We start from the raw sequence: 16,605 nt of genomic DNA, 5'->3' as shown, positions 1-16,605 counted from the left end.
TGTGAGTTTGTGTTTGATTGTTAGTAGGGGTTTGCAGTGATTCTGAAAGGAGTGTGAGTTTGATTATTAGAAGGGGTTTGCAGTGATTCTGAAAGAAGTGAGTTTGTGTCTGATTGTTAGTAGGGGTTTGCATTGTTAGTATGGTTTTGCAGTGATTCTGAAAGGTGTGTGAGTTTGTGTTTGATTGTTAGTTTTTGCAGTGATTCTGAAAGGAGTGTGATTTGTGTTTGATTGTTAGTAGGGGTTTGCAGTGATTCTGAAAGGAGTGTGAGTTTGTGTTTGATTGTTAGAAGGGGTTTGCAGTGATTCTGAAAGGAGTGTGAGTTTGTGTTTAATTGTTAGTAGGGTTTTGCAGTGATTCTGAAAGGTGTGTGAGTTTGTGTTTGATTGTTAGAATGGGTTTGCAGTGATTCTGAAAGGAGTGTGGGTTTATGTTTGATTGTTAGAATAGGTTTGCAGTGATTCTGAAAGTAGTGTGAGTTTGTGTTTGATTGTTAGTAGGGGTTTGCAGTGATTCTGAAAGGAGTGTGAGTTGTGTTTGTTGTTTGTTGTTAGAAGGGGTTTGCAGTGATTCTGAAAGGAGTGTGAGTTTGTGTTTGATTGTTAGTAGGGGTTTGCAGTGATTCTGAAAGGAGTGTGAGTTTGTGTTTGATTGTTAGAAGGGGTTTGCAGTGATTCTGAAAGGAGTGTGGGTTTGTGTTTGATTGTTAGTAGGGGTTTGCAGTGATTCTGAAAGGTGTGTGAGTTGGTGTTTGATTGTTAGTTATTGCAGTGATTCTGAAAGGAGTGTGGGTTTGTGTTTAATTGTTAGTAGAGGTTTGCAGTGATTCTGAAAGGAGTGTGAGTTTGTGTTTGATTGTTAGTAGGGGTTTGCAGTGATTCTGAAAGGAGTGTGAGTTTGTGTTTGATTGTTAGTAGGGGTTTGCAGTGATTCTGAAAGGAGTGTGAGTTTGTGTTTGATTGTTAGAAGGGGTTTGCAGTGATTCTGAAAGGAGTGTGGGTTTGTGTTTGATTGTTAGTAGGGGTTTGCAGTGATTCTGAAAGGAGTGTGAGTTTGTGTTTGATTGTTAGTAGGGGTTTGCAGTGATTCTGAAAGGAGTGTGAGTTTGTGTTTGATTGTTAGTAGAGGTTTGCAGTGATTCTGAAAGGAGTGTGGTTTGTTTGTGTTTGCAGTGATTGTTAGTAGGGTTTTGCAGTGATTCTGAAAGGAGTGTGAGTTTGTGTTTGATTGTTAGTAGGGGTTTGCAGTGATTCTGAAAGGAGTGTGAGTTTGTGTTTGATTGTTAGTAGGGGTTTGCAGTGATTCTGAAAGGAGTGTGAGTTTGTGTTTGATTGTTAGTAGGGTTTTGCAGTGATTCTGAAAGGAGTGTGTGTTTGTGTTTGATTGTTAGAAGGGATTTGCAGTGATTCTGAAAGTAGTGCGAGTTTGTGTTTGATTGCTAATCAGGTTTTGCAGTGATTCTGAAAGGAGTGTGAGTTTGTGTTTAATTGTTAGTATGGTTTTGCAGTGATTCTGAAAGGTGTGTGAGCTTGTGTTTGATTGTCAGAAAGAGTTTTCAGTGATTCTGAAAGGAGTGTGAGTTTGTGTTTGATTGTTAGTAGGGGTTTGCAGTGATTCCGAGAGGAGTGTGAGTTTGTGTTTGATTGTTAGTAGGGGTTTGCAGTGATTCTGAAAGGAGTGTGAGTTTGTGTTTGATTGTTAGTAGGGGTTTGCAGTGATTCTGAAAGGAGTGTGAGTTTGTGTTTGATTGTTAGTAGGGGTTTGCAGTGATTCTGAAAGGAGTGTGAGTTTGTGTTTGATTGTTAGTAGGGGTTTGCAGTGATTCTGAAAGGAGTGTGAGTTTGTGTTTGATTGTTAGAAGGGGTTTGCAGTGATTCTGAAAGGAGTGTGAGTTTGTGTTTGATTGTTAGTAGGGGTTTGCAGTGATTCTGAAAGGAGTGTGAGTTTGTGTTTGATTGTTAGAATTGGGTTTTGCAGTGATTCTGAAAGGAGTGTGAGTTTGTGTTTGATTGTTAGTAGGGGTTTGCAGTGATTCTGAAAGGAGTGTGAGTGTGAGTTTGTGTTTGATTGTTAGTAGGGTTTTGCAGTGATTCTGAAAGGAGTGTGAGTTTGTGTTTGATTGTCAGAAAGGGTTTTGCAGTGATTCTGAAAGGAGTGTGAGTTTGTGTTTGATTGTTAGTAGGGGTTTGCAGTGATTCTGAAAGGAGTGTGAGTTTGTGTTTGATTGTTAGTAGGGGTTTGCAGTGATTCTGAAAGGAGTGTGAGTTTGTGTTTGATTGTTAGTAGGGGTTTGCAGTGATTCTGAAAGGAGTGTGAGTTTGTGTTTGATTGTTAGAAGGGGTTTGCAGTGATTCTGAAAGGAGTGTGAGTTTGTGTTTGATTGTTAGTAGGGGTTTGCAGTGATTCTGAAAGGAGTGTGAGTTTGTGTTTGAGTTTGTGTTTGTTTAATTGTTAGTAGGGGTTTGCAGTGATTCTGAAAGGAGTGTGAGTTTGTGTTTGATTGTTAGTATGGTTTTGCAGTGATTCTGAAAGGAGTGTGAGTTTGTGTTTGAATTGTTAGTAGGGTTTTGCAGTGATTCTGAAAGGTGATTCTGAAAGGAGTGTGAGTTTGTGTTTGATTGTTAGTAGGGGTTTGCAGTGATTCTGAAAGGAGTGTGAGTTTGTGTTTGATTGTTAGTATTCTGGTTTTGCAGTGATTCTGAAAGGTGTGTGAGTTTGTGTTTGATTGTTAGTAGGGGTTTGCAGTGATTCTGAAAGGAGTGTGTTTGTGTTTGAGTTAGGGTTTTGCAGTGATTCTGAAAGAAGTGTGAGTTTGTGTTTGATTGTTAGTAGGGGTTTGCAGTGATTCTGAAAGGAGTGTGAGTTTGTGTTTGATTGTTAGTAGGGGTTTGCAGTGATTCTGAAAGGAGTGTGAGTTTGTGTTTGATTGTTAGTAGGGGTTTGCAGTGATTCTGAAAGGTGTGTGAGTTTGTGTTTGATTGTTAGTAGGGTTTTGCAGTGATTCTGAAAGGAGTGTGAGTTTGTGTTTGATTGTTAGTAGGGGTTTGCAGTGATTCTGAAAGGAGTGTGAGTTTGTGTTTGATTGTTAGTATGGGGTTTGCAGTGATTCTGAAAGGAGTGTGAGTTTGTGTTTGATTGTTAGTAGGGGTTTGCAGTGATTCTGAAAGGAGTGTGAGTTTGTGTTTGATTGTTAGTAGGGGTTTGCAGTGATTCTGAAAGGAGTGTGAGTTTGTGTTTGATTGTTAGAAGGGGTTTGCAGTGATTCTGAAAGGAGTGTGAGTTTGTGTTTGATTGTTAGTAGGGGTTTGCAGTGATTCTGAAAGGAGTGTGAGTTTGTGTTTGATTGTTAGTAGGGGTTTGCAGTGATTCTGAAAGGAGTGTGAGTTTGTGTTTGATTGTTAGAAGGGGTTTGCAGTGATTCTGAAAGGAGTGTGAGTTTGTGTTTGATTGTTAGTAGGGGTTTGCAGTGATTCTGAAAGGAGTGTGAGTTTGTGTTTGATTGTTAGTAGGGGTTTGCAGTGATTCTGAAAGGAGTGTGAGTTTTGTGTTTAATTGTTAGAAGGGGTTTTGCAGTGATTCTGAAAGGAGTGTGAGTTTGTGTTTGATTGTTAGTAGGGGTTTGCAGTGATTCTGAAAGGAGTGTGAGTTTGTGTTTGATTGTTAGAAGGGGTTTGCAGTGATTCTGAAAGGAGTGTGAGTTTGTGTTTGATTGTTAGTAGGGGTTTGCAGTGATTCTGAAAGGAGTGTGAGTTTGTGTTTGATTGTTAGTAGGTTTTGCAGTGATTCTGAAAGGAGTGTGAGTTTGTGTTTGATTGTTAGATTGTTAGGTGGATTGTTTGCAGTGATTCTGAAAGGAGTGTGAGTTTGTGTTTGTTGTTAGTAGGGGTTTGCAGTGATTCTGAAAGGAGTGTGAGTTTGTGTTTGATTGTTAGAAGGGGTTTGCAGTGATACTGAAAGGAGTGTGGGTTTGTGTTTAATTGTTAGTAGGGGTTTGCAGTGATTCTGAAAGGAGTGTGAGTTTGTGTTTGATTGTTAGTAGGGTTTTGCAGTGATTCTGAAAGGAGTGTGAGTTTGTGTTTGATTGTTAGTAGGGGTTTGCAGTGATTCTGAAAGGAGTGTGAGTTTGTGTTTGATTGTTAGTAGGGGTTTGCAGTGATTCTGAAAGGAGTGTGAGTTTGTGTTTGATTGTTAGTAGGGTTTTGCAGTGATTCTGAAAGGAGTGTGAGTTTGTGTTTGATTGTTAGAAGGGGTTTGCAGTGATTCTGAAAGGAGTGTGAGTTTGTGTTTGATTGTTAGTAGGGGTTTGCAGTGATTCTGAAAGGAGTGTGAGTTTGTGTTTGATTGTTAGTAGGGGTTTTCAGTGATTCTGAAAGAAGTGTGAGTTTGTGTTTGATTGTTTGTAGAGTTTTGCATTGATTCTGAAAGGAGTGTGAGTTTTTGTTTAATTGTTAATAGGGGTTTGTAGTGATTCTGAAAGGAGTGTGGGTTTGCGTTTGATTGTTAGCAGGGGTTTGCAGTGATTCTGAAAGGAGTGTGAGTTTGTTTTTGACTGTTAGTAGGGGTTTGCAGTGATTCTGATAGGAGTGTGAGTTAGCTAGTATCTAGGCCATTCTGACTTAGAAACAATGGAGCAGATGTTTATTATTTTTCCCGGCATTATTACCTTGTGCCTGACTCAGCGTCCTCATTCAATTTAGACTTAGGCTTTGGTTTAGGTTTGGATTTCTCCCTGTAAAGCAAAGATAGTGATCATAGATCCTTCCACAGCAACATGGACTTTTTTTTAACTGCTATTTCAGATTAGATTCACATGCACATATACCCTGTTTACTATATGTGTGTATGTGTGTCACAGTTTCTATGATACATGGATTTTCTTAGCTATATTTATATACAGCTGTACTACTTAAATGGTCTTCATAGTCTAAATACCATGGTACACTTATATCAGGTGCAGTGTACTAAGATATTATTGTGATTATAAAAAAAAAAAAAAAACATGAATTCCTAAATTTAAAACAATGATTCATATGCTACATAGCAGGAATAACAATAAAGTTTGTTTATTAGTAATAAAACATTCACAAGCAGCATTTTCTATTGTTACTTATTGACATACTACACTGTACAGGGGTCCAAATAGACAGCTTTTCCAAGTTTGGGCAATAAACTTTAATGAAGTCATAATGAATCATAATGAAAGTGTAACATTTAGCCCCTTCCAAGCTGATTTTGTGTTTCTCAGTGTGCAGCAGTTGAGCCTGCTATCCCTTCGCTCAGGGGCCTCAGGGTGCCGAAAAGCAGTTACTTGAACCCCTGGCAATGAAAACATATTAGGACAGGTTCTGCAAATCAAGCAGCCAGTGAGGTACGACCCCAAGTGCAGAACGGAATGCATTCAGTTAAGTGACCGAAGCAAAGCAGACACATGCAATGTTTTATTTGTGTAAATGCCCCATTGTCCAGCAGTGGGCTCATCTTAGAGTTAAAGGGAAAGGTTTACAAATACCTTCTAGAAATTCTTGTTTATTGTTTGGAAACCAGGATGATAGATTGCTTCATCATCATCATTATCATCTCACTTACAAATCCAGCCTAGATTACCAGTTAACATAGCATTGCTATAGTCTTCTAACTGGGTAAAACTGTGATCATTCAAAAAGTTATTAGATAAAATTCCCCTTTAACAAGCATCCAGGCAAGCGGATTCCAGTTTCCTGAATCAGCTTCAACTTTTGATGAAGATACACAGTGACATGATTAGCGTCTATGGCAAACATGGTGCATATTGTGAAGGTATTAAGGATAGGACAACAGGGAAAGTTTCAAAAACCTTCTTTGGGAATTGGGAATTGATGGGAACCTTTTGACGTTTGAAGGAAATTAGCAAAATACTGGCATTAAAGAAACACAGAGATGCTTTTAACATTGGTGTACAGTTGTTCCCTAGTTCCTACAACAAATGGATGGCAGTCGGTTAGTTGAAACTTTAAAATGTTGTCCAAGACCTAGTGAGAATTCCGATGGATTCACCTGTCACCTTGCATAAGGAATTTTACAAAGAAAAACCAAAGCCCTGAAATTAAATCTATTAAATTCTTCACATAAAATTTGTGTTTCTCCTTGGGGTTGCTTTTGAACCTGGTATACTTTACCTCAGCGGTCCTCATTTTGTGCCTGGCAGTGTATTTGTATACACTTAACTAGGTGTATAAGTATACACTAGAGCATACAAGTTCAGTATTCAGAAGCTTTACGTTTCCATTGTAAAATTCCTGTCTCTAGTTCAAACATGCTGGAGTGAAGGACATCCCAGGCATCCCTACAGTTCCAAAGAGACAGCTCTGCAAGGTGGAACTCGGTTTCACAAGAAGCGATATGTATTATTTGCTCACAGACTTCAAACAACAAGAAATATATTGCAACACTCAAGTAGGAAAAGAAGCACACATGGACTTTCCCTCACAGAATTACCTGTTGCCGGACCCAATAATCTTGCCTTTAGTCTTAGCGTCCCTCTTTTTTATTCGTCTGCAATAGTGAAATGGTAAAACCTGGTCAAGGTGCATAATGTACAGATTTAACAGCATTGGCATCAGCAATACAGGTAGTATCACAATTACTGACAACAGGAGATTTCAATAAAACAGACTTCAGACGCAATGACCTTTTTAAAAATCTGTGAATCAACCCATATCAGTAATTCCAACTAAAACTGCTACAAAATACAGGCATTGTAGGAGGTTGAACAGTACATGGGTTGGGGAAAAACTATAGGAACTGAGTAAAATGAAAGAAACTTGTATGGAAGACACCAGGGTAGCAGAATATATTTGTAGCACAGACAAACTTTACAGTGCATTAGTAAGACCTCATCTAGAATATTGTGTTCAGCTTACCCGTAAGTCTTGTCTTTAAATCCCGTGAAAAAAACAGTCTCTTAACACACCGTCAGGAATCAACTTGTGCAGGGGGGGCAGAACATCGTGCGGGGGGGGCAGAACTTCATGCAGGGGGCGGGGGACAGAATGTTGTGTGGGAGGTAAAATGTCGTGCAGGGGGGGCCTCGTCTTACAGTACTGGGGGAGGGGGGACCCCATCTGGGGTTAGTACGTCATGGTGGGTCAGGGGCCCCGGCTTGGAGCACGTGCAGGGGGACCCAGAACGCTTGTGCAGGGGGCAGAACATCATGCAGGAGGGGAGGGGGGCAGAATGTTGTGTGGGGGGTAGAATGTCGTGCAGGTGGCTGGGGGCAGGACGTTGGGCACGGGGCAGAATGTCGTATGGGGGGCAGGAAGTCGGGCGGGGGGCAGGAGGTGGGAATGTACTGCATCCCTGGTAGACCCACATTTTGTTGGATGTGAAACTACAAGACAAAAAGTCCAGTAGGAAAATGTTTCAGATAAAGATTGACGGATGAGCATGCAACTTAAATACAGATGTTTGTAAGTCATGGTTCAGGTTTACCCATCAATTAATGTATACCTAGCCTTAACATCTCCCTCCACCCCTTCAATGCGTGCCTGAGTTGTAAAAACAAACACAAGCTGTTAAAATTTGAGTATGCTGGCAGTAAATTCATCCTTTTAAAGAAAGCTAGTAGTTGAGCTTGAGTCTAAACATTTTTGGGTAATAACGGTCTTAATGAGTTCTTTATGACGCAACTCCAGTGCCTAAACAAATGCACAGTTTGTGCTAATATAAATGGTATAAACCAAACACATGATGCCAAAGGCAGATGCTTGTATGTTTGGATCTAGTTTGTTGAGTAGTACTCAGATCTAAGGCCTATTCTCTTTGGCCCTGGATTCTGCCCAGGAACGCAATGTTCTTCACATGCTGGTGGCTGAAGGAAATTTGTTGCCAGGTTCCAGGATTTCACGTACAACAAACCACCAAACATTCGTTTGTAGTCACCCTATAAAGCTGATTTAATTTCTTTAACATTTGTAATGCCAAGAGAACCCCTTGCCATGCAATCTCATCTGGAAACATTCCTACATTCACTTAGCTAGCTGGCTCAGTTACTCAGCCAGTGTATTTTAGTGCAGATTGTAAACTCTGTATGTGAAACGATGCTGTAACACATATTCTGTACACATTCTTTCACGCAGTTACTGAATAAACCTGCCTGTCATCTGTACAGCAGGTGTAATTGTGTAACATTAGAGTAGGTGACACAGCTGCCTGTCAATCCTCCAGTTTCCTTGCAAATGTGAAGCCTAGTGTAATGAAGAAACACATGTGAACATTTTGTCTGTGATTTCTTGGTTCATGTGAATTTTGCACTGCATGGAAACTGCTTTCTTATGAAGGTCCCATAAGAAAGCAGTTGAAGGGGTTGAAGGGGTCACATTCTCTGACAACGGGACATCAAACACAAGGTGAAGATAAGATTCTGCTAACTACAGAGCTTAATTTACTACCAGAAACGATATCATCCAATTTAGAGCAGACTGATACTCATTATTATGTAATATACATGGGCTTCCCAAACCTTCAAATACACAGCTGGTCTGGTATTTGACTATCCTGCAGCATACTGTAAACTCCAGGCCAGCTGTAAAAATGACAAGTCTGCTTTTCTGCCTTCTAGTCAAGCTGGCTTGTATTACATAGTCAGGCTGCGACCTCCAATGCCCTTTGGTTACCCTGGAGACAGCCGCCAGTGAAATTCACATTGGATTGAAGATGTGTGTGCGGTTCCCTCGCACTGTGATTCATCACTCTGAAGCCCCTTACGAAACTGCTGGCCTTCTGCTTTCTCACACACAAGTCAACATGTGGCACACCAGATATAAAACAGCTCAGCCAATCAGAGAACAGCAGCATCGCTTCTCTATTGCCATCAGGAAATAGTGTGAGGGAAAGAACATTTACATTTTTTTAAAGTAACCCTATTGTTGTATTGTTTGGACATATTCTTTCTCATAACGGTTATAGCAGTTGCATTGGCTCTTTCTTCTTTCATAGTACCTATAAAAACCTTTTTTTTTTTTTTATTATTGGAGACGCTGTTGGATTTTTGGCATAGTATGAGGTTTCAGATATTTTATTAAAATCAACCTGCTCAGTAGACAGTGCAAGAAACCACATAAGTGGTCCACTGGGGTTAAAATCAGAAGCTCAAAGAAAGCAATCCAACTTTGCAGAAGTTTTGTTGTTTTCAGACTGGCCTGGAATTAACAAAGCATCAATAAGCCAGCATGGCAGTTCAGGGACAACAAAGCGACAGGATGTTTTTAAATACATAAAAAACAAACCAAACCAAAACAAAAATTTAAATAATCTAACAACATTTTTATATATATATATATATATATATATATATATATATATATATATTTTTTTTTTTTACATTTTCCATATCCTCAGTCCTCCTGTAAACAGTCTAGCTACAGGAAAACATATTGTTTCCATTAAAATGTAATTATAAAAAAAACAAAAGCTAAACAAAAGTACAGCCTGTTCCATGTTTCCAGACTATTCCATTCCACCAGGAAAGAGCAGTGCAGAACAGAGGCTAGCATTATTACTCAAATGAATCATTAGGCACTGGCACAACAATCACAATATAAAATGACGATTGCAGGGTAAAACCTGTTTAAAAAGAAGGCAACATGGGAAGCCCTTCACTGGTGCGCTTACTTTGTTATGCTATATAAACATAATTTAATCCTTTATTTAACGTAACATTATTCAACAGGTTTTATTTGACTGTATGAAGCAAAATTAGCTAATTCTATAGGGTGGTGCAAAACAGAAAAGTGTTTGGTCAAGGCCTGACTTAGCTACTGGAGCCATACTGTGTAAGGAGGCAAACTACTGCATTGACTTGGAACAACCAAGACTTCCTGGGACTGGGGATGCCAAGCTGCTATCTAACCCTTTGCTCGGCTGGCTGACACCCATATTTCAAAAGCAGACAGTCAAAGGAAAAGTGTTTCACCTCCTTTGAGGTTTTGTAGGCGTGTGTGAAAATAAAAAACCATGTTAGTTCTAAATATATCATCAAGGTTCTGATTTCTGAATTGGATTTTTTTTAGTTTTCTTTTTGTTAAGGCCACTGTGAGAAGCTCTGCATGTCAGAAACTGTTATTTGTCATGTATTTACTGTCTGCTGATTTAGAATAGATAACGTGATTCCAAAAGGTTTCTTAATCATACATTCAGCCAACTATAAGTTCACGAGGCGTGAGCTGGGGGTAGAGATATGGATAGAGATAGGGCAGAAGAAGCAGAAGGGAGAGGTTAGTAGGAGAGAGTGCCGGCTAGAAAGGACCGGACCTAGAATAGAAGAGCAGGCGGGGCCCACTCTAGTAGCGACCAGCGAAGCTGATTGAGGGAGGCGATGCCGACACGAGCCCAGGGGCGAAGGACCCAGCAACCGAAGACAGGATACAGAAAGTGGTCACTGACTGAGGGCGGCGATGCCGACACAAGCCCAGGGGTGAAGGACCCAGCAACCGAAGACATATATGAGGGTTATGACTCGTGGAGCTGCCCCTCAGAGGAAGATGGTCCCAGAGACTGGGACACGAAAGGAGATAGAGAGGGCGAGGTACCCAGCTCCTGAGACTTCTGTAAAGGGGAGCTCGTTAGACCCCCAATTGGCTGAGACTTCATGCTGCCTGGGACCTGAGATAAGAACAAGGCATAGAGGTTAGTATGGGACTCAAGCATGAGTAGCCACGTCCCAAACTGAGACAGAGTATAGAACACCTTGAGTGAGGCAAGATAAGCGCAGGAGCTGCGAAAGAACAGAGTGTGGCCGGGGGTCCACTCTGACTCACATGGTGAGAACCCCCCTGAAGGTCGAGGGTTAGCTGAAGCCATGCCCTGAGGTCGGGGAAGTGAGATCACTTGCCCCCCAGATCAACCGATGCGAAGGCATGTAAGAGAAGGTGGAGGAGGGGAGGAGGAAAACGAAACGCTAGACAGCAAAGGTGCAAGTGATCAGGGCTTAAATAATAAATAGGAACTAATTGACAGGAAATTGGAAACCCCCCTTTGCTACACTCCTCCTGAACTTACGCAAGCTAACATTTATAGGACACAACAGAGGGTGAATGCATGTGTGTTCTACCCTACATTAACAAGTACTGCAATAAACCTATCCAAGGGAGGGAAGGAGCAGGAGGAGTTGAAAATAATTTGATTTTACCATGGCCTCGACTCTGTGTAAGAGGGAATGTCAGAATACTGTAATATTACAAGAATGTTAAAAAAATATTACAACAGGGGGAAAAGGATAGTTATATCACAATGCTTATCAATTGAACAGCCTATCATCTATCAGTGCTGCTGTGATGTTGGTGGTAACCTGAAGCCATCACATCTGCTTTCAAAATCATCAACGGGATTGTACACATATGGATATCTTTCCAAGCCTTTACAGTAACATTGACTTTGACAACAAGTCCTCAGTTATCCACCCCCTACCACCTCTGTTTGACCAGCCAGGGCAGCTCTAGGGATTAGCACTTGTGAAGTCTACATCCTAAATGTAACTTCCTAAAAGACATTCGTCAGACTGCACACATACAGATGGAGAAGCAGTGTGGCAGGATTTAAAGAGACGGCTAATGCTTTATTGTAAACCGCACTGGCCCCATGAAGCTGGATCTTATATAGTTCAGCAAATTAAAAGACAAGCAGTACAGTATATGCATGTTACTGTTTTTTTACGCAATTTAAAATATATATATAATATATATATAATATATATATATAATATCATCATATATATATATTATATATAACTATATATATATATACAGAACTGAGTTAAAGACTGTATTCATTTAAGGGTTAACGTCAAACTTTTGTTTTTTTGACATCAAATCAATAGGGATGTGTCATCTATCGAAGTCGGTCGAAAGACCGTTTCGACATTCAAGGAGACTCCAATTTCAAAAGTTGGTAGGTTCCACAATCCTGCGCCAACCATTTGTGCTGACTAGACTGCCCTTGTTTTATCCTCTGCTGTGTTGGCACTGAACTCTGATGGGGAAAAAAAATAGACTGCTGTGCTGTAAGTAGTTCATCTTGGGTTGTCTTACTAAGGTGTGCGTGTGCATTAGTTTGTATTACATGCTGGATTGAGGCAGAAGTCTCTTAGGGGCGTCCCATATACATAGCCAGAGTTGCGGGTTTCTTCATTTTTTATAGTTTTCCATATAGTTGAAGAAAAATTGAGAAACATTTTAAAATGTGACATTTCAAAATCTAACATCACATTACAAAACATAACCAAACACTCCATGTCAGGCCCTATGCTCCAGTTTTGCCTTCCTTTAGTAACCTTCAATCTCAAGCTGGCAATATACTAATTGTCACAAGTGCATGATTTCACAGTGAGGGTTCCAGTATTTATTAAGAATCTGTGGTCATGCTGAGGTTTAGTTTAGAACAAAGGATACAATGGTTACCTACAACTATGGTGTCCAGTTTTGCATCACCTAGAATTTTAGGATTGAGACATAATATGAACATAATTTCAATATCATGTAATCAAAGAAACTAAAAAGTTATATCACAAAAGTCTATTATAAGCCATACTAGTAGTACAGTATTATGCAGGCACTGTTAACACTCTTTGGTAGAACACTGACATCATATAAGACATTTAGCCACATAGCAACCTCTGTGTAAAGCACCTCTGTTTTTCTTGTGCATACACAGTGTGTATCCATAATATCTCACTATGCAATTAATCCAAACTTCATTAACGCCTCGTTTATGTTGGAGATACCCTGGTACTTCATACAGTGCCCTGTCAGTACATTGAGACTGTTGTTACTTTAAGTATACGCTGAAAGCATTAGCTCTTGAGGCTTTTTAATTTTTAATTGTTTTTTTTTTTACTGAAAATATCAGTTTTGCAGAGTTGTATAGAGTCTGAAGATCAGGTCATTAGGTACAATATTAAACAGCTACTATAAGTTGAAGGCAAATCTGAGATGTTCTGTCCTTTTTATTTTTAAATAATAAGAATAAGAATAAAGTGCAACTTTACTGTGGCAGGGTGAAAGAAACAGCAGAGCCTAATGATGTGTCAGTGCCTAATGATTCATTTGAGTAATGAAAAATGTAAATTAATGAGAATATAGCACAGGTCACTTTTTTCCCTTTGCTCAATAGCTACTGGAAGCTTTAGAAGAAATCAACACGTTCTGCAAAACCTATTCATAAGAGAGCAGCATTAACAGTTTCTCTTTCACTTATGGCTGTTCCTGGCTCACATCCAGCACAGAAAGCAAATCCATATGGAAGGAATTTAACAATATAACAAGAATAATTTAAATGTTATATTTTTCTTAATGGTATATATATATATATATATATATATCTATATATATATATCATATATATATATAAATATATATACACACACACACACACACACACACACACAAAACAGCAATAGTAACTAATGCATATAGGTCACGATCCATGATAAATGCGTCAAACAACCTTGTTTTGGCCATAAAAAAGGTCTTATTCTATATACATGATTGGATCATTGATACATTACTATGTGGAACAGATTGCCAGAAGACAGAAAAAGTGACTTCTATTGATTCACAGGTTTTTAAGAAGCATTATTGTCTGCTAGTTTTCTGCATCAAGAGACTGAAGTATTTTTGACCTAATGGATGAATTAACATCGCACTTTAAATTGAACTGTAAATGGATGTGCATTTATGCTTCAATGCTGAACCCTGCAGCATGCGATCAGCATGAGACCCTCAGGTTGCCTTACTTGTAGAAATTCTTGTTGACCTTTCTCTCCTGTGGGAATCCCAACATGCCACAGATGACACGTGAGTTTTTGGGAGTCCAGCCATCATCGCAGATCTGAGCCCAGCTGCCCTTGTACTTGACCTCCACAATACCTTCAGTGATAGGCAGCCTCTTCTTAGCCATGGCACCCAAAGGCCTGAGCCTGATCTCCTCCACTCGTTCTTCTACCTCCTGGAATACAGAGAGATGGAATTCAATCAAGGATAACTACACAGTATGGAAGGCTGCTCCTGAGAAAGATCAATGGAAACTGATGTCAGAAAGCAACTGAATAGAATGACAATGCTAGAACCAAAGTGGGTTACCATTCTTATTCTTTTTTTTTTACATCAGAGGGATACTTATTACAATGCAAGGCACAGCCTTTTAAGCATTTTGAAACATCATGCATCCTTCAGACAGATCCAGTGCGCAATGACTTCTATCCAAAATAGCAAAAAATAATTGATCCTCTCCTTAAATACAGATTACACAATGTAACACAATTTTTGTTCCTGGGTAGTAAGTGTTATTTCCTAATTGCTTATGCCTCAGAAGTGTAGAAAATGGCTATTATTCCCCACAAACTTTGCTTTTGTAACCAGGACAGTGATATTTTGAAATTTACCTCTTTCCAATGAGAAAACGGGCGAATTTGTTTCTTTTCGTTCACATAAAGTCAGAAAAAAACAACATATGAATCCAAATTAACATGTATTTATACTAAAGTAATACAAAAATGACTACAAAAGATTTAGAAGTGAGTAGTTTTTCGAGATTTACGATTATACTGTAAATCACTTTCATGAATCAGCCCCCAAACATAGTCTCCCATCATGTTCTCGTTATACTGTCCTTGGTAGCGGCGTTCAAAGTCCAGTATATCCTGGTGGAAGTGCTCGCCTTGCTCCTCTGAATACGCTCCCATGTTCTCCGTGAATTTATCAAGATGAGCATCAAGGATATGGACTTTGAGGGACATCCTACAGCCCATTGTGCCGTAATTCTTTACCAGAGTCTCAACCAGCTCCACATAGTTTTCAGCCTTGTGATTGCCCAGGAAGCCCCGAACCACTGCGACGAAACTGTTCCAAGCCGCTTTCTCCTTACTAGTACGCTTCTTGGGGAAATCATTGCACTCCAGGATCTTCTTTATCTGTGGTCAGACGAAGACACCACCTTTGACCTTTGCCTCAGACAGCTTAGGGAAGAAGTCTTGAAGGTACTTGAAGGCTGCCGACTCCTTATCTAGAGCTCTGACAAATTGTTTCATAAGGCCCAATTTGATGTGCAGTGGTGGCATCAGCACCTTCCGGGGGTCCACCAGTGGCTCCCACTTGACGTTGTTCCTCCCCACAGAGAACTCGGTCCGCTGTGGCCAGTCCCACCTGTGGTAGTGCGCCTTGGTGTCCCTGCTGTCCCAAAGGCAAAGATAGCAGGGAAACTTGATAAAACTGCCTTTGAGACCCATCAGGAATGCCGCCATTTTTAAGTCTCCCATGACCTCCCAGCCGTACTCATCATACTTCAAGGCGTCCAGCAAGGTCTTGATGCTGTTGTAATCCACTTTGAGGTGCACCGAGTGAGCCAGGGGAAGAGACGGGTACTTGTTACCATTATGGAGCAGCACGGCTTTGAGGCTCCTGGATGAGCTGTCAATGAAGAGGCGCCACTCATTCTGGTTACAGGCGATTCCGATTGCCTCGAACAGACTGGTCACATTGTGGCAGAAGCAGAGCCCATCTTGATGGGTGAAGAAGCTGGAAAAAGGTTGGTGACGCTTCCTCTGATCTGCGACTTGCACACTTTCATCCAACAAGTTCCACTGCTTGAGCCTAGACGTCAAAAGCTCGGCATTGGACTTGGTGAGACCAAGATCTCTAATCAAGTCGTTGAGGTCTTTTTGGTTGGGGTAGTATGGGTTTCTCTCCTCAGCTCCACCTCTGAAATTGTCATCTGGATCTACAACGTCTTCCTCGCTCTCTGACTTGCTGCTCTCTTCTAAAGACGGATGTTCTCTCTCCTGAGGAGTGGGTACGGGGAGCTCATGGCAGTGTGGCACCAGGGCGATGGATGAAGGAAGGTCCGGATACGTTATAGCAGGTGCATTCTTGCCAGTCTGACGTTTGGAAGGGTCCACCATGCAGAAGTAGCAGTTGCTTGAGTGGTCAGTGGGTTCCCGCCAAATTCTTGGGATAGCGAACTTCATGGCTCTCTTTTCCCCTCTGTACCATCCTACAAAAATACATTTATTTCACCCATGACTAATGTGTAAGAGATTCTCGCAACATTTTTCATATATGATATATTTTTTCAATAACACTGAAAATTGTAAAACATTTTAAAATTAAAAACTTTTACAATTTTAAAAATGTTAACAAATTTTATAACATAAAATTCAGAGCAACAATTGTCCATCTTACTTTCCAGAGGTATTTTTTGCAGTGCTCGTAGGTGAAATGAGGTGCCCAGGGTTTGTCTTGATCCCCGACAGGCATGCCGAAATATGCCTTGTAGGCCTCACACATCTTAGCAGATGCTTCCACGGAGTACTTTTTCGTTCTTGTCTTGATAAATTGGCAGCAGACATAGCAAAATGCGTCTGCCGGATGCTTGCAGGCTCTTGATGCCATCTCAGAAAAATGCAGATATGTATCCACTTAGGCAGCTGGAACTAAACAGAACTGGTGGGCTTAAGGCCCCTGTATTTATAAAACTATATATATTACTGGAACGTTCTAGAAAGTTCTAGAAGTTACTCCAAGTTTACTCAGCACTGAATCTATCTGGAATGTTCTAGAAAATAGGTACATTTCAAA

The 16,605-nt window shown here is 40.3% G+C and overlaps 1 protein-coding gene across 4 annotated transcripts in view; it reads right to left on the bottom strand.

Annotated features, from left to right (window-relative positions):
- Positions 1–16,605, bottom strand: part of LOC121313469 (lysyl oxidase homolog 3B-like) — a 76,480-nt gene that overhangs the window by 37,179 nt on the left and 22,696 nt on the right. For all 4 annotated transcript variants that reach the window (XM_041246486.1, XM_041248080.1, XM_041247221.1 and 1 more), the window contains 3 exons: positions 13,767–13,978; positions 6,476–6,532; positions 4,665–4,730 (listed from right to left, as the gene is read on the bottom strand). In XM_041246486.1, the coding sequence (XP_041102420.1) occupies positions 4,665–4,730; positions 6,476–6,532; positions 13,767–13,978 (335 nt within the window). The remainder of the gene's footprint in view (positions 1–4,664; positions 4,731–6,475; positions 6,533–13,766; positions 13,979–16,605) is intronic.

Source organism: Polyodon spathula, chromosome 1 (assembly GCF_017654505.1).
Source record: "Polyodon spathula isolate WHYD16114869_AA chromosome 1, ASM1765450v1, whole genome shotgun sequence".
Classification (NCBI taxonomy): Eukaryota; Metazoa; Chordata; class Actinopteri; order Acipenseriformes; family Polyodontidae; genus Polyodon; species Polyodon spathula.
Note: the sequence above shows the minus strand (reverse complement) of the source record. Positions and strands in the feature narration are given on the sequence as shown.